Raw genomic sequence first — 24,348 nt, 5'->3', positions numbered from 1 at the left:
TGCAAGGTGGGCTCTTAGAGAGCTTACCGTTCATCACAAAGAATAGCTTTCGCATTTGTACTGAGCTCAAAAATCATTTGAATAGTGAGGTGATAATTTTTGGACAATATTTTAACCTGTGATGAAATTTGTATACATCCTTTTGAGCCCGAGGCCAAGTGTTAATGCGTTCAGTGAAAGCAGGCTGGATCATATGTGCATAAGAAATTGCAAACACAGCCACTGGATGGACAGATCATATTGACCATCTTTTGGAGAGCCAGTAGTCCAATTATCTGTAATTCTTTTCGGAGGACCACCACACCATAAGCAGCACGCACTACTCGGGCATGATTGGACAAAGTCAAACCTGCACTGAAGAGGCAATGCCTCGGTTGGCAGAGGAGTGACAAGTTTCTTCAAGATGACGCTCTACTTGGCATAGCACAACTGCTGCTGTATACTGCTGACAAAAGGTTTGGGAGTCCCTACATCATCCTTTTTACAGCCCTGACCATGACCCACGAAATTTTTATCTTTTTTATTTTATGAAAGAACATTTGTGTGGCATGAAGATAAACAGCTACAAAGATGTGAACAAAAAATTATGAAACTGGCTTTCAGACCACAATTAAGAATTCTTTGCAAAGAGTATAAGAAGGCTTTAGTAAGTTGGAAGAAGAACACAGAAGTTGGAGATTATATAAAAAATACATTTTTCATTGCAGAGCTATCAGTATGTTTATTTAATGATCCTCTTTCTGTATGAGGATATTTCTGCCTGACCCACCCCCGAATACGTGTGTGGGAATGATCACGTCCAGTTAACGGGGGCTTTAAAATGCATACTTTATGAGCTACGAGTATTTTTTCATCTTCGCAGTTGTGAAACTGCCTCTAAGTATGCATTTTGGAGATAATGTTTACTGGAAATTTTTTTATTATTTGGACCTCACTACATCTCAAAATGTGCAATACATTTTTAACACCCGGTACAAGGAAAAAATGTACAGTTTGATTGGAGAACTGTTTCTGGTGCTGTGTATTAGAGCTAGTTCAATTACAAACATATCTGTACAACTTTGTTTACTTTGCTTACACTATCCATCCAAAAAGTTCCAAGAATGACTTAATTACTAGTGTGCAAGTGACATCGGCACAGTAACTACAGGGGCAGCTTGCAGTAACAACTATGCACATTCGCCCAGTCCCTTGTGAGTAAGCAGTGTTTAATAGTGATGTACAACAGATGTACAGCTATTGTGATTCAATGTCGTCATGTCAAGTTACAATGGAGCAACATTTCTAAATCAATTGCTCATGACATTTTATAGAATATTTTGAAGAGGAAAAACAGCGTGTGCGCAGTTTTTGCCTACACACCTCGACCCCCAAACAAAAAACAACAAAACATGGAGGCCTCACATGACTCAATTGGAATACGAAACAAAGAATAATTTTCTGGGAAAACAATAATCATGAGCAACCAGATTTTGTGTTAGCAATTCAAACCTACCACAAAATGACAAGTGACAAACTCAATGAAGCATCAATGCTCTGATAACTAGATCCAAGCCTGTGTGACATGCAAGTTAAACAACATCCCAAAAAAGGACATTTCTGACAGTTTCTTGTGGTTGTATGAACGTTCTGTGTGCTCGACTCAAGTGGAAGGCTATGTAGAACACCTGAAGCATTAAAACTACCACCTTAAATTCTCTATTTTTTTATTAATCCAGTCTATAAACTTTTTGGACTGAGTAAGTCTTTAGCATCATGCCTTTGATGCTGGTTTTTAGTATATCAGTGTAAAAATAGTCTTTGCATTACTTAAAAATATTTTACGAGTTTATCTACAATAAACAATTTGCACATTTAATTTTGAAAGTATACAGGGTAATTTTTTTACACCATGTACAAACTCCAAGGATTGATCAATGAAAGGATACAGAACAAGAAAGATCTAATGAACTTCTGTCTGGAAACGCACAGCTTCCGTGCTAGAGACCATTTATTCAATAATAATTCGTTACAGAGATTGCAGTCTAATACATGCCATATCATGCAACCATAACTAAAGTACGCATGGTTTCCTCCTAGTGGGTGGCACTGTTTCCCATACGGCATGCCCTAGCTTCCTCTCCTGCCACAGTAACTGGTAATGTGTCCGATTCACTTCTCTTGCTGACTCACCTTGTAGTGATTGTGATACAGCATTGTATGCAATGGTTCTGTATTCAAATTGAGAGCTTGGTAACATGGTTTTTACTTACAGAAAGGCAAATGGCAATGGGCAGCAGGTAGCAAGGTTGTGTCAGGAGACACATCCCTGCTGACAATGACCTCAGGATGTAACAGTGTTTTGCCATTTGTCTGAGACAGCATCATTTCAGGAAGCAGGAAATCGTGAAGAATATGGCTGAAATATTCGGACACCAGTCTTGGAGGAAAATGTGGTTATCACTGTGGAAGGCGACCACCATGTCAGTACCAGGCCAGTCCAAGGTAAGCCAAAGATGACCCCGCAGAACATTCTCCATGACATTTGTTACTAACCTTATCACTTACAGTTTGTGCAGGGCTAACTAGAAACAGACTTTCCACATCGGGAGCAGTTTCGTCACTGGTTTCTTCACCAGGCAACCAGGATTTATGTCACCCATCCTATTCAAAGATGAGGCCACATTTACACGGAGTGGTATTTTAAACTTTTGTAAGTCATTTGTGGGATAGTATGCAGAACCCCACAGTATGGTGACAGCAAATCACCAGCATCAGTGCAGTGGGAATGTGTGGGTCAGGATAACTGGTGACTGTATTTTGGGACCACTCTCCCTTCCATGTCTCCTAACAGGCCAGAGCTATCTACATTTCTTGTTGGTGACTTTGCCTCCCCTGCTGGAAAAAGGGGCACTGATGATTTGAAGGGCTATATGGCTGCTACATGATGATGCTCCAGCCCACTTCACTGTTAACATCCGGATGTGTTTCAACCTTTTCTTTCCTAGTCAATGGACTGGATGAAGGGGTAGAGTTGCATGGCCTGCTTGTCACCAGATCTGGACCCATGCAATTTCTGGTTATGGGGCCATTACAAAGGCATGTGTATGCAGAGCCTATCCCAGATGTGGAGACACTGGAGCAGCATATTCGTACAGCCTTTGACACTCTTCAGATGCAGCCTGGCTGATGTGAACGTGTGAGACAGAACATGCTACAGCACCTACAAGTATGTATTGAGGCACATGGAAACCATTTTCACCACATACTGAAACTGGCTGCATGGTACAGCACATATTACACTGCAGTCTCTCTAACAATGTATTATTGAATAAATGTTCTGTAGCATGGAAACTATGCACTTCCAGGCAAAAGCTCATTAGACCTTTTTGCTCCTTATACTCTCATCGATCAATCCCTAGAGTGTGTAAACACTTGTGGGGGGGGGGGGGGGGCAAAAAAAATAGGTCACCCTGTATAAACATGGTTTAGCTAACATTTTTTCCATGGACAAATAATGCCAACTACTACTACTACTACTACTACTACTACTACTACTACTACTACTACTTCTTCTTCTACTACTGAAGTCTACTACAAAAACAACAGATGTCAACAATTTCAAGTGCCTTATACTATGCTAAATTATCAGGAAGGTATGTTCAGATTTTTCTGGGTGCCACTCTTTCAAAACATCCAATTCCTTGGGAGAAAGTCACTAAAGCAGTTCACTCACCACATCTATCTTATTTCCGACAACCATTTTAACAATGTTTTGTCTGTTTGAGTACAAATCCAGCTCATTCAACCACGTCTCCAACCGATCAAATGATGTCCTGTTGCTGATGTCATAGACTAGAATGGCACCTTGTGCGTCTCTGTAGTAACTCGGCGTGAGGGTTCGGAACCGCTCCTGGCCTGCCGTATCCTGAAAATGGAGCACATCACAGTAATTTCTGAGGATCATCATCATGCAGGTCAGCGACAACCTGCTTCCTACAGCCCACTAGCGGGCCTTCCAGCTTTCATGGTGGGCAGCAGTGGTTTAAAAACAACTTCATTAGGTTTTCATAAAATTTTGACAAAGTATTTGTTTAAGTAATTATTAATATGTGATTTAGCTTGCTGTATCTCTGCTTTATAAATTTTATACAGTGAAGTTATTTCCCTACCTTATACATCACCAGTCCTATGGAACCAACTGTCTGTTGGAAAATTTTACTACTAACAGAGATAGAAAAGAGTGTGTTAAGTATGTTGACTGGTTGACTACCAGTGACTTAAGTACAGAATGAACGTGTCAGGGTACAAAATATTTAAGAATAATGCTAGCACACACAGACACAATCATCTGAAATGAAATTCGTAAGATGAATTAGAAGTGTAATGACAGTGAAATGAAAATAACAGAACAATTTCACACCGAGTACCTCAAGGCAACTTCTTTACTGGTACCCTTCAATGACTTTCCCTACAATATTGGTTGATTTTCATTCACTTAGTATCAAAATTGTTTTTCCATAAAGATATGGAAATCATGACAGCACATGAACACACTAATTTTTTCCACTAAAGACAGGACATTTGCAACATCAGAAAATGTTCAGTGTTTTGAACAAAATACCATTTACCTCAAACAGCTAACAAAAATAAGCATCAAAATTCTGCACGTGAACTGCATCAAATATATCAGGTTCCGTGAGCTTTAGATATGACAAAATACACAGCAGAGTGTCCAAGTCAGAATATAAATAATATTATGAATAGGACAGATTGCAACTCTGCTGGAAATATTATACAATGAGCTGCAGATAGGCATGATGAAAAGACTTCATATCAGAGCTTCCATCAGAAAAGAAACACGCACACATTCACTAACATGTACCTCTCTCACAACTGCTACCTCCAGTCACTCCATCCAGACTGCTGAAAAGCTTACATGGAAGTCTTTTTGTGTGCCTGTCTACAGTTCAACATGTAATCTTTATGATGAGTAACAATCTATCCTTTGCACAATGATGTTTAAAACACACAGTGTATGTTAATATATAAAAATATGAACAATAAATGCTAATATGCTCAGGGACTACGATACATATAAACCCCAGTCACACACCTTTGTTTGGTCTATGCATCATATAGTAATGTAACTAAACAGGATTTAGCACAACTAGAATATCATGCCTAGAGCAAGATTTAAAAAAGAATCATGTGCACTACATATATAATATATTTAGGGAATAGTTTTCTTAGAAACTAAATTATATGTGGGACAGGATGATACCTTATGATTAACGCACACTTTTGTTCAGATACTCATCAAAATCATAAGTAGTATGCAACATTCATCCCATAGGTATTGTTATTTCTAATCGAAAAGGGTAATCTACTGAAGTGTGGGCTACCCATATTTGTCATCCCACCTTATCTTCTGCTTGTTATTTGGCTCAACAGACGAATATTTGCCTTTGTTTGTGTGTCCTGTTTCTAAATTTCTCCATTCAAGAGTAAACAAATTTTCATTTTTTTCCTTCCTAATAGAATCTGTTTCTAGAATATAAATATAAGTGACAGCTGATATATAAAGTTTCTTGAAAATAGGTTTGATGGCTGACTGAACTGGTATTTTTATTTTTCCTATTCTGTATAAGGAAATTTTTTCTGTTAGTAGTCCTCAAGAAAAAATGCCACATGCTATCATTCTGTGTGCAAGCCCTGGCTGAAGTGTGTTTATGGTGTTCTACAGCCAATGAGAATCTCTCAATGTTGCAATTGTGGCCATCACAAATATTTCACTGTCTCCCTCTCAGAAAATAAAAACATGCACACATCCACCCAAGCAAGCACCTCAAACGCAACTGCTGCCTCCAGCCAGATGGCTCAGAAAGCAAGAAGAGGTTGCAGTGTGGACACTACACATTATCATTATTACAAGCTTCACTGCAACAAACACTTCTTTCCTCAGTGAAGATTTACCCTAGAATTGACACCATAACACATTTGTGAGTGAAAAGAGGAAAATATCTTCAACTTGGATATTCATGTCATTAACAACACAAATGCATTACCAAATTAAATACCAATAAATTAAGAGGGCTTCTACAGGAATAGCAGGTTTTGTATGAAGAACAAAGTTCGACAAGTTATTTACATATAGCCTACATTAAGCATCAGACTACGCCTCGTAATCAATATAACCGAAAACTCAACCCGCACACGCACACACACGCACGCGCACGCACACTTTTTTGATGGAATGATCATAATCACATGTGCTATGAACAGGCTCCACAACAGAACCGACAGTTTTTGATGCCACTACACACAAATCCAACAAACACAAACATAAATACTTCTAAAAATATACATCTAAAAAGAACACACAGACACAAGCAGACATTTTTCTGAAAAATGTCTGCTTGTGTCTGTGTATATGCGGATGTGTGTGTGTGCGCGCGCGCGCGCGCGAGCGCGAGAGTGTATACCTGTCCTTTTTTCCCCCCTAAGGTAAGTCTTTCCGCTCCCGGGATTGGAATGACTCCTTACCCTCTCCCTTAAAACCCAAATCCTTTCGTCTTTCCCTCTCCTTCCCTCTTTCCTGATGAGGCAACCGTTGGTTGCGAAAGCTTGAATTTTGTGTGTATGTTTGTGTTTGTGTGTCTATCGACCTGCCAGCGCTTTTGTTTGGTAAGTCTCATAATCTTTCTTTTTATGATATATTTTTCCCACGTGGAATGTTTCCCTCATTATATTCTAAAAATATACAGATTGATCACATTATTCACCAGATCCAAATTATTCTCCTCCCACATCAGAACTTGCAATTGAAAAGCCAAGTTTGGTTGCTCAAAAAGAAAGATTTTTGCACAATTACAACTAAAAAACACAATCTGGGTAAAAAAACTAGCCTCCACAAGGGACAGTTAAACAATTTACAGGGCAGTGTCCCTAGCAATCATAAGGCACCTTATCCAGTTTCAGAACCAGCACAAAATGGGTGTTAAATTATCACAGTCTCTACAATAAACATTAATTCAGAAAGCATTACACACACACACACACACACACACACACACACACACACACACACTGAAGAACTTATGTTAATTGTAATATCAAAATTTACGAGCTCTGATTTCTCATAATGTAGGCGGGTCCCAGCAAAATATTTTCACACTGAGGAGAAATTTGCTGATTCAAGTTTCATGAGAAGATCCTGCTGCAACGAAAAACACCTTTGTTTTAATGACTGCTGCCCCAATTAGTGTAGCACACTCCCCCTATTCCAAGCTATCCTCCTCTGGAATTTGATGTTCTCTGTCAATCCAATCATATTTATAGTACCAATTACACAAAAGAAAAAACCACATTTAGCAGCAAAAAATGATAATACAAAATTCACTGAATTGTGCCTCTCCCAGCCATCATACTGTTTGTCATGAAAAACAGATTTGGTCTGTTTTCTTGTACCTACGAAAAAATAAAGGGCTGATAAATACATGAACAGAAATGTTTATGTCACTTAACAACATTAACCTGTTAAGTGTAGGAGTCATCCATGTCCACTTCATACTGGCGAGTCCCACAATTTAACAACTTTATTACACATTATGAATTGAGACCGTAAACAAATTTCAGAACGAAACTGACTTCCATTACGAAGTTCCAGTAGCACTAAATGAGAAACACGAAAACACTGGCAATAATGGTTCAGGTGGTGATAAATTAGAGGGATGTGAACATTCATAAAGACAATGAATTATGTGCTGAGAGAAGGAAGAAATACTATACTTAACATTCAGTCAAAAAGTGTTATCAGATGCTGAACACAAGCTCTGACCTTATGACAAAGAAATTAATGGTACACTTTTTAAACACATCAGTGATAAATAAACAACAGAAAATCCATTATGGAATGTAACAATATTAGAGAAGGAAAGTTGCTACTCACCAGATAGCAGAGAAGCTGAGTCGCAACAGGCACAATAAAAAGATTCACACAATTATAGCTTTCGGCCATTAACGCCTTTGTCAGCAATAGACACACAGGTATGCACGTGCACACACGTCTGCAGTCTCAGTTGTTTGAGACTGCAGACGTGCGTGCAAGTTACGTGTGAGTGAAAGGTGTGTGTGTGGTGTTTTGCTGACAAAGGCCTTAATGGACAAAAGCTATAATTGTGTGAATTTTTCTATGAAAAAGAAACACTATCCTCTGCATCTTCTCCTGTTGTGCCCATGTGGAAGTAGGTTTCGGCCATTTAAAAATTTAAATATCTGTGTGTATTAGTATAATAATTTTCATTTTGGGTACCAGAACACTGGCAATCCTCAAAAGAGTGGCTGTAGCATATTAGAAGAGGGTGGGTGGAAGGGGGGGGGGGGGGGGGAGAGCAGAAAGAATATCACTGCATTCTCTGTGCAGATCAATTCTCACAATTGTCCATACACCTCACTGAAGGATCATTCCATGTTTCATACTACCTAAGTTTCGAAAATACTGGAAATAACATTATGCATAATGTTTAGAATCGGTCCTAGGGAGCACCATCTCTCTAACAAGATCAGACAACTGACCATAGGAAACCTGTGTACAGTTTGTAAAAAAATAATGGTATGAAAGGTGTAGTCAGTGAAGAAATTCACTGCTACAGCACTAGAATGAATGCAGATTATGACATACCAAGATACAAGCTAACAGAAACCAGTAACACACACAAAGTGAATACTTTCAAGATGTTCAGTACACTACTGAAAACTGTTCAGATCAATTCTTAAAACTGTTTATTCCACTAATAGATAGGTCTGTCAACTAATGCATATATAATTTGTCTTTGGCATATAAAATAAAATGTTTGTCCACTATCTTAACAATGCTTCTTGTGCACCACTTATATTAATCTGTAAGTTGAATTTAATCACTGTAGAGTCATTCCATGTCAAATCAACACAATTTAAATAAAAATTTTACCTCACCCTCTTAGATTTTTCTGAAAGTTGGTATACTTACAGTGGGTGCTGAAACTAAGAAAAATACCAAATTTCAGTTTTTTACCTCAAACCAATCCTGAAATATGGTCATGTAAACTTTTCAAAAAGTGGCCAAAAATGTGTGAACGGACTTTTTATAAATTGCCCTAGGAGCTGCCCTAATTGAGCTAGAAAACTGGGAAAGGTATCATTTTGCAGCATTTTTCAGCTTCTAATTAATAACCCTTTTCAAACTGGTAATTAATATTTTGATTTATTTTTTTTACAAAAAGTACATAATTCAAAATTTTCAAAATATTTCCATAACTACTTCATACTGTTGTGAATCACATGGTAAAACAAATGTGGGATGATGATGGGTTCATTGTTAACAATAATTATTCCGGACTCTTGTTTTTCATTAACGGCCCTAGTTTGACCAAACCGACCTTTAAGGTAGTACGTCAGTAGAGGACCGTATACAATAAGTCAGAGACTGGAGCCATTGTTGAGATAGTCTGCATTGTTACCTTCTAAGGCTTTGTGTGCCTACAGCATTATTGTGCACTGTGGTTTTAGTGCAAATCAATTGTTACTTGTGTTGACCAGTCTGCATCTATTATATTTAATAGTTTATTTTCAAGTAAATCTATACATTGAAGGACAGTTTATAAGTGGTTTTTGTATAAATATGGAACCAAGTAAAAAGTGCAGTGCTGTAAGAGTGCAGTGTAGTAATCCATCGAAGAAGTCAAATCATTTTATTAGAGACAAAAAACTGAGAAATGTCACAACATGGATGCCCAAATTATTTCCTCAAATACCAAGTGGTGCCAAGATTTGTGATAAATGTAGGAAAGATGTAACCAACTTGGAAAAAACACCAGAGCCCATCAGTGATGAAAGTGTCAAAGAAGGATCTTCTGGATCAGTGATAATCACCCAAGACCACGACCCTGACTTCACTCCAACTTCCGTAGCTGTTGAAACATTTAACACAACACTTCAAGAACTATGTGAGTCCCCAACTGACAAGAGAAAACTAACATCTAGGCATTACGCCAAATCAAAAGTGAAGAAAATCTCAAACTTTTTGTTGCTCCTGAAACTTCTTCCTCAGATACTGATACTGGTGAATCCATTCTTGAAAATCTTAAAAGAAACTTTAAAAATCCTATAAGTAGAGCAAAAAAAAACTAATGATTCTTACAAGTTTACCTGAAAAGTGGAGTGTCAGGAAAATGAGGGAATTTAATGCTCCTAATTACATTGTTCAGCAGTCCAAAAAAATTTTGAAAGAGAGAGGATTCATGGAAGGCCCAAACCCAAAACCAGGGAAGTATTTACCAACAGGAACTGTCAAAACTGTACATTCATTTTATGAAAATGATGAAGTTAGCAGGGCAATGCCAGGTATTAAATATTTGTGACAATTACAGAAACAAGTGGAAATAAAACAAAAATATCAAAAAGACTTATTTTTTGTAACCTTAAAGAAGCTTACAAGCATTCTAAAGACAAGTTTCCTAACATAAAAATAGGTTTCTCTAAATTTGCCGAGTTGAGACCAAAACATTGTTTATTAGCTGGCCGGAGTGGCACACACACTGTCTGCGTGTGCACAACTCCCCAAAACATAAAATTAATGATAGAAAATGCCAAACTAAATACAGTAACAAACAGCAGCTTAAACAATTACAAGCAGGGCCTTGCAAAAATGTTTTTCAACCCATCATCAGTTGATTGCAACTTGGGAAACTGAATACTGCCCAGGAGAAAATGTCATACGTAAAATTTTGAAATATTCTTCATGAAAACTTAATTGAACAAGTTCAGTTCCGACAGTGGATGTCAGTTGACCGATGTAATCTGGAAATTGTTCGGAAAACTTCTGAAGAATTCATAGATTTATTTTGTAGTAAGATGTTGACTTTGATTCGGCATGACTTCATTGCCAAGCAACAACGAACATTCCTTAACTCCACAAGAGAAAACCTTATGGAATCTGAATTTGTTGTCATGTGAGATTTTTCAGAAAATTATAGTATAGTTCTACAGGATGAAGCTCAGAGTTTCCACTGGACAAGACAACAGATCACCATTCATCCTTTTGTTATATATTACAAATAGGAAGACAAAATTGAGCATATGAGCTTTGTCATTGTTTCTGACTGCCTGGAGCACAATACAACTGCGGTTTACATCTTTCAAAAGCAGCTAATTTCATATCTAACAAATTTCAAAAGATTCCAAAAAAGCTATTGTTCTGACAGTTCTGCCGCTCAGTAAAAAAATAAGAAAAACTTTCTGAACCTTTGCCTTCATGAGGAAGACTTCAACATAAAAGCTGAGTGGCACTTTTCAGCCACAGCACATTGGAAAGGGCCTTGTGATAGAGTAGGGGGCTCTGTAAAGAGACTGGCAGCTCGTGCAAGTTTGCAAAGGCCATACCAAAATCAGATCCAAACCGCATGAGATCTATTTCAGTGGGCAGTAGATAATATCACAAATGTTGATTTTGCATATTCCACTCAAGAAGACTACACTACGTCAGAAATATTCTTAAGAAGCCAGAGGCATTGACAATCAAAGGAACATAGCAATTTCATGCTTTCATTCCCAACATTACATCAAAATTAATAGTCAAATAATTCTCAGGTGATATGCAGAGTTAGGAGAGGGAAGTAACTACATCACCAGACAAACTGAAGTTACAAGATGTATCAGGCTATGTCACCACTGTATATGGCAGAAATTGGTGGCTTGGGTACGTTTTAGAAAAAACTAAGACTTGATGAAGTGAAAATAACTTTTCTTCATCCATGTGGACCAGCTAAGTCATTCTTTTATCCTGCACATGCAGATGTCCTGTGGGTGTCAGTTGTGGATGTTCTCACAAAAGTGAATCCATTTACTCCGACAAGGAGAATGCACATTCTAAATGAAAGTGATGTAAACCACACCCAGTCAGCTTTATTAAAATGTAATATGTGAAGTTTCAATACAATTTATTGGGAAACTGCTTTGAACTCTAAACCTAATTTTTGTCTCAGGTTAGTGTTAATGTATATTTTATATAAAGTTGTTTCAAAATTATTGTTAGTACCTATTGTGTTAAATTTAACTATGTACAGATACTTGTTACTCAAAAACAAGCAATACGTATTTAATTTGTTTAATAGTTCCATTTCAAACATCATGGACCAGAACTATTATGTAAATACTTGTATTTATTCATACTTTATTTCAGATTGTTATTAAATGCTCAATTTCTTGTTTCTGTTATATCTGTTAACATACTGTTAGTGAAGTTGTATGAAATTAAAATAAGCAATCAACTTAATTATAAAATATGCCGATTAGCTTTGGTTTAATAAGGTGATGTTTTGATATTTCAAATACTTTTTTACTTACCTTACAGTATATTTTAAAGAAATTCCTGTTTGTTAAAGGTCAATTTGGTCAAACTAGGGGCGTTAGTGAAAAAACATGAGTCAGGAATAATTTTTTTTTAACAATGAACCCATCATCATCCCAGATTTATATTTTGTCATGTGATTTACAATAGTGTGAAGTAGTTATGGAAATATTTTGAAAATTTTCAATTATGTACTTTTTGTAAAAAGAATTAAAATTAAATCAAAATATTAATTAGTATTTTGGAAAAGGTTATTAATTAGAAGCTATGTTTTGTTGTAGGCCTATATCCCTGGAAAGAGCGTGCAAAATGGCACCTTTCCCAGTTCTCTAGCTCAATTAGGGCAGCTCCTAGGACAATTTTAAAAAAGTCCGTTCACACATTTTTGGCTGGTTTTTGAAAAGTTTACATAGCCATATTTCAGGAATGGTTTGAGATAAAAAATTGAAATTTGGAATTTTTCTTAGTCTCAGTGCCCACTATAAGAATACCAACTTTCAGCAAAATCTAACAGGGTGAGGTAAAATAGGTGTGTTGATTTGACATGGAATAATTTTGTACTCAATATTTCCATTTACATCTTATATAGTAGCTTTATGTGGTAAGTCTTCAACTTAGTGACTTTAGTTTGTGTTTAAAATTATAATCACTATATTAATATGTATAGTATTTACAAATTGCTTGTACATTAAATGTATCTATTCATTGAACACATTATCCAGTTTTCAAAATGATATGTGCCTAAAGACGAAGCCTAATTCATGTTGTATGAACAATGGTCACTAAAGATTCTTAATTCAGTAGTATCTATTCCTATTTAGAATGCACACACAAACATCATCTAAATCCTACACAAACTTATGCTGGAATGAGTGAAGGGTTAGGTTCCCTAACTTGCCATGCAGTTTTAATCTAATACAAAGTTTGATAAAAAGAAGTGGGGCTAATCCCAGAAAAAAATTGTTTGTGATTAAAAAAATGCCAAATGACAAGGCAATTTTATTCGAAATGACTACTCACTGCACTTTCATATTCATACCGATTATATCAGGGTCCATCTGTACGAAATCTACATAATTACACATTAAACCGCGTATGAGAGTTTACTATTTGCAATGTAAAAGAGTGAAATACCAGTCAGATTTACTCACCCATATTGCTAACTTTACCCAATTTCCGTTGACTTTTAGTTTCTTATGTCTGAAATCCACGCCAATTGTTAATGGTTGATCAGGATCGAAATTATCGTCCGTAAAACGCAATAATAAACTGTGGAGAAACATTAAAAAATGGTACTTTTTCACTTATTGTATTATGCAAGAACAACAGGTATCACTAACATAAAAACAATCTGTCACCGGGAAAAATACCTGGATTTTCCAACACCACTCTCGCCTATTATCAGTATCTTCAGAGTAGTTAGAACTGCCTCATCCATTATCCGTAAATTTTATACACACGTCAAACTGTCACGAAGACTTAGAACACGAAAATAAAAAAGAAACAAATACAATCAAGGGTTTCCCAAAGAGCAAATCGCTACGAGTACGAAGAACAGTCCAATTTACATTATCCGAAGATACGATCCTTAGTGTAACTGAATTAACAGTTGTCGTCTAGCAAAGTCAAATGCAACTAATACGACCAAACAACATATTCGCGAGCTACACGAATTCACATACCACCATATTGAACAACACAAGTTAGCAAACTGCAAAAGTAAGAAGAAGTAGATTTTTGAAAGTTACATGATATTTTCAACAGCATAAAGGTTCCAAAAACTTCTCTTATTCAGTTATTTTGATGAGGGAAAACTTAAATTTATTCCGTGTGAGCACAAACCTCGTTTCTATTCAGTTTTTTTCTTTTAAATTATACCGGGCAGTTGGCATCCATTCATCCCATATCGGCTGTTTTCTGGTTGAATATGACGTGCATCTTTCAAATAGATATACGTAATACACCTTGAAATTTAAGAATTTATAAATTCATTTTCATGAGCGGTAGCGCCTTATATCCACTGGATATTTGACGAAATATCACGCAGATCTTTTATGGATGCATTTAACAAGTCTATTTCAGTGATGATAGATATATGTTCCCACACGTAAACATTACGTGTGGAATTAGAAATAAAAGTGCGTCTATACGCTACGATTAGAAAAACAGTAAAATTTTTCAAAGAATCGTCTGTTCTGATACCAGAGTAAAATGTTTAGCTATAGGCATCAGAAACAGAAATTGAGTGTAATGTCTAATACTTAGTGATATGATCTTCAGAAATAGTTTACGAGATATACTAAACCTATTTGTGCAAGAAAACGTGAAAAGATAACTTAGCCTTGGCGTTCCCTGTACATGAGTGGTGACCTATGAACCATTTCTACAATGCCTTCAACATAAAAAAGCCTGCCAACATAAACACTTTTTTACAAAATCCAAATACATTTCCACCACTAAAAGCCACCAAGCGTTGCACACTAGTGCACCGGAAGACCAAGGAAACCTAGGTGTCTTAATAACGTCTTGGTACCTTGAGAGAACATTTAGCACGTCACAAACGAAAGATTGATGCTAACGTTATCGCCGTTGACTCAGTATATTGAAGTTTTGGGGCCTGGCAAAAGAAAATGTTAACACCGAATCCAATATTTACAATATACATTCTTGTTAATATAGTAATGATAAGATTTGTAAGTCTCAATGTACGAACAGATGCCTTTCTCGACAGTTAACAGAATAAATGCTAGATAATTATTTGATACCTAACCTCGGCAAAGCTAGAGCGAAGCACTGAGAAGACCCAAATTTCTTACGGCAGTTATCTTCAGCCTCGTTGGTTAAGGGGTAACACCACTATGGAATTTTCAAAAAAATAGTTTTTTATTGGCTTGAAAGATGCTTTGAACCTTCTAAAATACAATGCCAAAACTTTAAGGCCGGGTTCACACAGGCAACAAAAGTATCGCCACTGCTAATGGCGAACTGCAGTTGCTTTGTAGTTGCATGTGTGAACTCCTAATTTTTTTTTCTTTATTGTTATTTTTAAACCAGTTTACAGGCAGGCCTGCAGTAGCACATTATGCCGCTCTTTGGCCGCAGAGAAACACAAAAGATACAAATGGAGACTATTAGAGAAAAAAAAATATGGTGGACATATAAACGGAGACAAACACTTTTTAAAATACATGGAGCCGTTCACGGACGTAGAGTCCAAGATAAAATTTGTTCAGACACTTGGACACATACATAGACGAAAACTGTCACACGTGAACGTAGGTCACAAAACAAATAACACTGAACCACTTAAGCACAAAACGACGGCACACAGAAACACGAGGCATTGATCTCCGCCGCGCGAATGTTCACTAACCGTGTACGAGTCCGGGGAGCTGCCAAGAGAGGAGGAGGGGGGGGGGGAGAGGGAGAGGGGAGAGCAGATGCCAAGGGCAGGGGAGATAGGAGGAAGGGGGAGGGGAGGCCCGGGGGAAGAGGGGTGGAGGGAGGGACGGGGGAAAAGGAAAGAGAAGGGAAGGAGGGTGCCTAAAGGAAAGGACACAGGAAGTGGGGGTGGGGAGGATCAAAGTTGATAGGAGGGGTAGATGGCAGGGAGGAGGACATCATCAGGGAGGGGGAGCTGGTGGAAGCCACCTTGGCAGAGGTAAGGAGGGTGGAGAGATGGAGACCGGGTGGCACGTGGGAATACAGGCGCAGCAGTGGGCGGGGGTGGGAGAGGATGGGCGAGACAAGAGGGTGAGGAGGATCGAGTTTGCGGGAGGTATACAGGATCTGTATCCTTTCAAGGAAAAGGAGGAGGTGGGGGAATGGAATGAGATCATACAGGATCCGCTTGGGGGAGGGGAGGCGGATGTGATAGGCGAGGCGGAGAGCATGGCGTTCAAGGATTTGAAGGGATTTATAAAAGATAGGGGGGAGCGCAGATCCAGGCTGGATGGGCGTAACAAAGGATAGGGCAGATGAGGGATTTACAGCTGTGGAGGATGGTGGAGGGGTCCAGACCCCACGTATAGCCGGAAAGGAGCTTGAGGAGACGGAGTCGGGAGTGTGCCTTGGCTTGGATTTTCCGGAGATGGGGGGTGCAGGAGAGGCGACAGTTGAGGGTGACGCCAAGGTACTTGAAGGTGGGGGTGAGGGCGATAGGACGGCCATAGACGGTGAGATAGAAATCAAGGAGGAGGAAGGAAGGGGTGGTTTTGCCTACAATGATCGCCTGGGTTTTGGAGGGATTGACCTTGAGCAACCACTGGTTGCATCAAGCGGTGAACTGGTCAAGATGGGATTGGAGAAGGTGTTGGGAGTGCTGCAAGGTGGGGGAAGGGCAAGGAACGCAGCGTCATCGGCAAATTGGAGAAGGTGGACGGGGGTGACGGCGGCGGCATGTCCGCCGTATACAAAAGGTATAGAAGGGGGGAGAGGACGGAGCCTTGGGGTACACTGGCAAAGGGAAAAAAGGTGTAGGAATCTGTGTTATGGATGGTGACATAGGAAGGACGGTGGGAGAGAAAGGAGCCGATCAGACGGACGTAGTTAATGGGAAGGGCGAAGGTTTGGAGCCGGAATGCCATACGCGGTCATAAGCATGTTCGAGGTCCAGGGAGAGGAAGAATGCGGAGCGACGGGAATTAAGCTGTTCGGAAAGGAGATGAGTGAGGTGGAGGAGTAGGTCATCGGAAGAGAAGGACGGACGAAAGCCACACTGGGTAACGGGAAGGAGGCGGTGCTGGCGGAGATGCTAGTGGATGCGTCGGGTGAGGATAGATTCCAGGACCTTGCTGAAGACTGAGGTAAGGCTGATGGGACGGTAGGAGGAGACAGCGGATGGCGGTTTGCCAGGTTTAAGGAACATGAGGATACGGTAAGTTTTCCACAGGTCGAGGTAGTAACCGGTGGACAGGACTACATTGTAGAGCCTGGTCAGGGTGGAGAGGAAAGAGACAGGAGCTTCACGAAGGTGACAGTAGGGGACACGATTGTGACCAGGAGCGGTATTGCGTTTTGTGCGGACTGTAGCAATGAGATCCTGTGTAGTGATAGGGGGCATTGAGTTCTGTGTGTGCAATGTTGTCCAAGTACTGGAAACCAGGTGCGAGCGGCGGGACGGAGGTATCAGTTCGATCACGGACATCTGGGAAGAGGGAGTAAACTCCTAGTTTTCGGTGGCGCCATTTAAGTAGCGCAACTTTTGTCACGCCACAAAAGGTTGAACTTGGTTCTACTTTGTTGCGCCATTTTGCCTTGTCCACAATCGAATAACGTCATTCGATTGCTACCTCGCAGCTGGATTCAAACCTTTCTACTGCGCATTTCGTTCACAGATAGTGCTTTTGTTTGTGCGTTTGCTATTAATATGTCGAAAAAGTGGTCAACAGCGACAATTATGAGATTCTTGGAGGTGTATCAAGAACGAGAATGCCTTGGGATCCACAAAAGTAAATCATGCAAAGACAGAAATTTGAGAGATGCTGCATTAATTGAAATAGTAAACAGTATGCGTCAATATGTACCTGAAATTGATGTAGCTACAACAAAATCAAAAATTCGAAACATTCGAAATGCTTACATGAATGAACATAAAAAAAGTACTAAAATCACTTAAGAGTCGTGCGTCTACAGATGGTATTTATAAACCCAGCCTTGCTTGGTTTGAAGCTGCAATCTGGTTCTTAAAACATGTAGTCGAGACAAGAGAGACGAGAAACAGTTTGTTAAGTAATATTTTACATTTATTATGTTTCCTAAACATGTTATTTAGTAATATGTACAGCCGTTTAATCAGCTGAGACAGGTGACGCCATCTTGCAAACTGCGCAATTACGAAGAATTTGTGGCGTCCTGTGAACGGTAGCTCACAGCGCCACTCCAGAATGACTGGACTTGTAGCGATACTTTCGTTGCGTGTGCGAACCCGGCTTAACCCCAGAGAAATCTGTTCTAGTGAAGTCAGAGCTGTCCCTCTAGTGCCTCTATGAATCGAAACAGCCTCTCATCGCCAACTCGATACCATCTGTAGCGTTTTGGTATAGATAAAAGCATTTCAAAGCAATAATACGTTAGCATGGCGTCAGTACTAAAATGACAATTCCTTCGCTTCGAATCTTGATGTTTGAGTGCAGCATTGACTTTTGATAGACTACTTATGATCTTATAGTACACAGTTTTATCATTCAAATAAGAATGAGTGATAAGAAACTGTACTCGGGCAGAAAAGGCACAAAAACATCGTAGCCAACGCGGCGCGGAAACAATATGTCATCAAAGTGTGCAAAGACTAGATATGACGCTGAGAGAAATTCATCAGGAGTCAGTGTCTCTGCTAAGAAATTGAAAGGCAGTGACCAGAATTCTGATGTGTTATTGTATTATAAATTTTGTTATCTTTTTCTCTGTTATTTCTCGACACTTGAACGCGCAATACAGACATCACGTTGCAAGAACGTTCAGCAGATATGTCGCTATAGATATTTTAGAAGCATAATGATTGCTTGTCCACACTGCCCAGAAATTGTTATACCAAGAAGTAACTATACAAGGAACTCATATGAAATCGACCATCGAAAAGTCCTAGCAAAGCGCCTGCTCGCAGTAGGGCTAGATGGAATTGCAAAGTTTTTTGTTTTCATGGAATTGCAACGACCGATATTTCAATCGTTCTATGATGAGGTGCAGCGGCAGCAGTACGACAGGTCAGTCATGGGATAGCAGATTGAAGTAAGAGTTTTCTAAAAGCAGATTTTTTCATTTGGTCACGTCTATAGCATACGGTATTTCAAAACTTCAAATGCGTTTTTCTCGGAATATGATTTTGCAAAACGGCACACAGCATAACTCCTTAATTTTCCGTCTTGATATTTGAAAATTTATATTTCAAAGCAAACAATGTAGATGATTTTCGATTAGTCAATTTAAATAAAATTTATGAACAAATGTGCTAGGGCGTAAAGTCAAACGCCGGCACGCCTGTCAGGAACACTAGAGAAGAGGGCTGTGAGAAGACGCCAGCCAATCCTACACTGACCGACCCCTCTCCAAGACGACAATGTGACAGTAGCAACCCCTTTGCGAAGAGGAAATAACCGCCGAGCCCGACTAGTCGCGGCCCAGTTCTACAGCATCTTCAATACTAGACACTTTGATAGAAGCGTCAACGCTAATCACTTGTTTGTACTGTTTATGTAACACGAACTTCGGAATTGTTATACTGAAGATCTTTCTTATTTTGTCTGTCGCCCTTTGCTTGTGACAATTCTGTGTAATAGCCAAAGCTAAGTATTTTAATCTTTTCAAATTACAATAAAACTCATTAAAATGAATTGTTAGAGTGTTGTCTAGCGATCCGTGAAAGCAGGTTTTGTAGACACCCCATATTTGCGACCAGGGTGGGTTTAACAAAATGACTGTTCTGTTACTCGTAAAAATTATTCAGACCCGCGCCAGTTACACAAAAATCATTACTTCTAAAATCTCCTACGTGGCTTACTAGCTAAACTCGTGTAAATTACATAGATTTTTTTCTTTTTTCCAGATTCAAATTGACACCGCTTGCATGCCATAGATCAACTCACATTCAGCACGCCTTGGGAGAACCTCTGCAATGTCGCCATTTTGTAATGTACTTAAATATGTGCCCAATAACCATCCCAAGTACACTACTGGCCATCAAAATTGCTACACAAAGAAGAAATGATGATATACGGGTATTCATTGCACAAATATATTATACTAGAACTGACATGTGATTACATTTTCACTCAATTTGGGTGCATAGATCCTGCGAAATCAGTACCCAGAACAGCCACCTCTGGCCTTAATAACGGCCTTGATACGCCTGGGCATTGAGTCAAACAGAGCTTGGATGGTATGTACAGGTACAGCTGCCCATGCAGCTTCAACACGATGCCACAGTTCGTTAAGAGTCGTGACTGGCATATTGTGACAAGCCAGCTGCTCGGCCACCATTGACCACATGTTTTTAATTGGTGAGAGATCTGGAGAATATGCTGGCTAGGACATCAGTCGAACATTTTCTGTATCCAGAAAGGCCCGTACAGGACCTGCAACATGAGGTCGTGCATTATCCTGCTGAAATGTAGGGATCCCCAGAGATCGAATGAAGGGTAGAGCCATGGGTCGTAACACATCTCAAATGTAACGTCCACTGTTCGGAGTGCCGTCAATGGGAACAAGAGGTGACCAAGACGTGTAACTGATGGCACCCTATACCATCACCCCAGTACGGGGTTGATGAATATACACTTCCAATGTGCGTTCACCGCGATGTCGCCAAACACGTATGCAAGTATGCAAGTAAATAGAACCTGGATTGATCCGAAAAAATGACGTTTTGCCATTTGTGCACCCAGGTTCGTCGTCGAGTACACCGTCAACGGCGCTCTTGTCTGTCATGCAGCGTCAAGGATAACCGCAGCCACGGTCTCCGAGCTGATAGTCCGTGCTGCTACAAACGTCGTCAAATTGTTCGTGCAGATGGTTGTTGTCTTGCATACGTCCCTATCTGTTGACTCAGGGATCGAGACGTGGCTGCACGATCCGTTACAGCCATGCAGATAAGATGCCTGACATCTCGACTGCTATTGATACCAGGCCGTTGGGATCCAGCACGGTGTTCCGTATTACCCTCCTGAACCCACCGATTCCATATTCTGCTAACAGTCATTGGATCTCGACAACGCGAGCAGCAATGTCGCGATACGATAAACCGTAATCGCTATATGCTACAAACCGACCTTTATCAAAGTCGGAAACGTGATGTTACGCATTTCTCCTCCTTACACGAGGCATCACAACAACGTTTCACCAGGCAACGCAGGTCAACTGCTGTTTGTGTATGAGAAATCTGTTGGAAACTTTCCTCATGTCAGCACTTTTAGGTGTCGCCACCGGCGCCAACCTTGTGTGAACGCTCTGAAAGCTAATCATTTGCATATCACAGCATCTCCTTCCTGTCGGTTAAATTTCGCGTTTGTAGCACGTCACCTTCGTGGTGTAGCAATTTTAATGGCCAGTAGTGTATTATTCCTCGGTCACCTTTCGTTCCACAAAAAATTGTCGAGACAACCCTTGTTTCCAAAGTGGTGTTATCTCTTAAAACAGAGATGATAGGTTTGTTATGGTTGTAGAATAGTAATGCATGAAACATTTGTAAACATATTTTTGATCACATCATTTCCACCAAAGTCAGTAACATATTGCCAAAAATGTTCATTGTTGCCCCCCCCCCCCTTTTACACTGGCGATAAACATTTCTAATTATGTATTCGTATCGTCTGCACTGAACTGGCAGCAAACATTTCGCGTTGTGTATTTGCAATAGGGCAACGCTATAACGATACTGTTCTGAACGATACGAATACATAATTAGTACTGGTACTGTAGAAGATGTGGCGGAAACGACTTAGCTGTGTGAGCTGAATTTGGAAGTGGTTCTGATGGCTGTTAGGTGAGTAAGATGTCGCCAACTGATTTCAAAATTCTAATCAATATGATAAGGTCAGCTGTTCCAAAGAAAAACACAGATTTCAGAAAAGTAGTTCCTGTGAAGGAAAGACGTTGTTACTCTTTGGTTTTTGCCAAAACGAGGTTACTGGACTCGCATTCGGGAGGACTTCGGTTCAATCCCGTCTCCAGCCATCCTGATTTAGGTTTTCCGTGGTTTCCCTAAATCGCTTCAGGCAAATGCAGGGATGGTTCCTTTGAAAGGGCACGGCCGATTTCCTTCCCAATCCTTCCCTAACCCGAGCATGAGCTCCGTCTCTAATGACCTCGTTGTCGAGGGGACGTTAAACACTAACCACCACCACCACCAAAACAAGGTTCCTATCAAAGTCTTGCACATTTATTCCAAACTTCAAAGCCAGTCATATTTTAAATAGTTTATCCAGTTTGTGAAATACAACAGAGCATAAAGAAACACTATCTCTGCACAGTGAGAGTAGACCAGTAAAGTATTCTTTTGATCTCCACCGACACAGCCGTGGACGATCGTTTTTGTGTTCAGCCAGAACGATGTGAATGTCACTAGTCCAGTACAAGCCTTGAACAATGTTCCAAACTTTGTTGCAGGACATGTTTTGAACTCAGTGTAAACGTGCCTTAGTAATTCCTTGTATATCCTTTACAACTAAATAATGGATACACGTAAGGTACGGTACTAGCTCCCTATTTTAAACTTCAAATTTAACCATGTGTCTACTTTCTCTTAGCGTCAGTGTATTACTGGATGAGCTTTCAAGGGGTAAGACTAGCGCCAATGTACACTATGTAATTAAAAGTATCCGGACACCCCCCAAAACTTACATTTTTCATATTAGGTGCATTGTGCTGTCACCTACTGCCAGGTAATCCACATCACCGACCTCAGTACTCATTAGTCATCGTGACAGAGCAGAATGGGGTGCTCTACAGAACTCACGGACTTCGAATGTGGTCAGGTGATTGGGTGTCACTTGTGTCATACGACTGTACGCGAGATTTCCATACTCATAAACATCTCTAGGTCCACTGTTTCCAATATGATAGTGAAGTGTAAACACGAAGGGACACATACAGCACAAAAGCGTACAGCCGCACTTGTCTGTTGATTGACAGAGACTGCCGACAGTTGAAGAGGGTCGTAATGTGTAATGGGCAGACATCTATCCAGACCATCACACAGGAATTCCAAACTGCATCAGGATCCATTGCAAGTGCTATGACAGTTAGGCGGGAGATGAGAGAACTTGGATTTCATGGTCGAGCAGCTGCCCGTAAGCCACACATCATGCTGGTAAATACCAATCGACGCCTCGCTTGGTGTGAGGAACGTAAACATTGGACGACTGAACAGTGGAAAAACGTTGTACGGAGTGACGAATCACGGTACACAATGTGACGATCCGATGGCAGGGTGTAGGTATGGAGAATATCTGGTGAACGTCATCTTCTATACTTGAAGTTCCTACAGTAGAATCCGGAGGCGGTGGTGTTATGGTGTGGTCGTGTTTTTCGTGGAGGGAACTTGCAGGCCTTGTTGTTTTCCGTAGCACTATCACAGTACAGGCCTACATTGATGTTTTAACTACCTTCTTGCTTCCTACTGTTGAAGAGCAATTCGGGGAAGGCTATTGCATCTTTCAGCACGATCTACCACCTGTTCATAATGGACGGCCTATGGCGGAGTGGTTACACGACAGTAACAGCCCTGTAATCCATCACCTCGCGCCCGACGCCTGCTGTTGCTAAGGATCCTGAAAAACACAATATCATGCGCCGCAGGGTGTAGGTATCGAGAATATCTGGTCAACGTCATCTTCTACACTTGAAGTTCCAACAGTAGAATCCGGAGGCGGTGGTGTTATGGTGTGGTCGTGTTTATCGTGGAGGGAACTTGCAGCCCTTGTTATTTTCCGTAGGACTATCACAGTACAGGCCTACATTGATGTTTTAACTACCTTCTTGCTTCCTACTGTTGAAGAGCAATTCGGGGAAGGCTATTGCATCTTTCAGCACGATCTACCACCTGTTCATAATGGACGGCCTATGGCGGAGTGGTTACACGACAGTAACAGCCCTGTAATCCATCACCTCGCGCCCGACGCCTGCTGTTGCTAAGGATCCTGAAAAACACAATATCATGCGCCGCAGGGTGTAGGTATGGAGAATATCTGGTGAACGTCATCTTCTAGACTTGAAGTTCCAACAGTAGAATCCGGAGGCGGTGGTGTTATGGTGTGGTCGTGTTTATCGTGGAGGGAACTTGCAGCCCTTGTTATTTTCCGTAGGACTATCACAGTACAGGCCTACATTGATGTTTTAACTACCTTCTTGCTTCCTACTGTTGAAGAGCAATTCGGGGAAGGCTATTGCATCTTTCAGCACGATCTACCACCTGTTCATAATGGACGGCCTATGGCGGAGTGGTTACACGACAGTAACATCCCTGTAATCCAACACCTCGCGCCCGA

The 24,348-nt window shown here is 40.1% G+C and overlaps 1 protein-coding gene across 1 annotated transcript in view; it reads right to left on the bottom strand.

The window, feature by feature from the left end:
- Positions 1-14,051, bottom strand: part of LOC124720200 (ras-related protein Rab-18-like) — a 29,802-nt gene extending 15,751 nt beyond the window's left edge. Inside the window, exons 1-3 of the mRNA XM_047245523.1 lie at positions 13,738-14,051; positions 13,519-13,636; positions 3,716-3,907 (exon numbers count right to left, since the gene is read on the bottom strand). Coding sequence (XP_047101479.1) covers positions 3,716-3,907; positions 13,519-13,636; positions 13,738-13,805 — 378 coding nt within the window. The 5' untranslated portion in view covers positions 13,806-14,051. The remainder of the gene's footprint in view (positions 1-3,715; positions 3,908-13,518; positions 13,637-13,737) is intronic.
- Positions 14,052-24,348: the final 10,297 nt, after the last annotated feature.

Source organism: Schistocerca piceifrons, chromosome 11 (assembly GCF_021461385.2).
Source record: "Schistocerca piceifrons isolate TAMUIC-IGC-003096 chromosome 11, iqSchPice1.1, whole genome shotgun sequence".
Taxonomy (NCBI): Eukaryota; Metazoa; Arthropoda; class Insecta; order Orthoptera; family Acrididae; genus Schistocerca; species Schistocerca piceifrons.
Note: the sequence above shows the minus strand (reverse complement) of the source record. Positions and strands in the feature narration are given on the sequence as shown.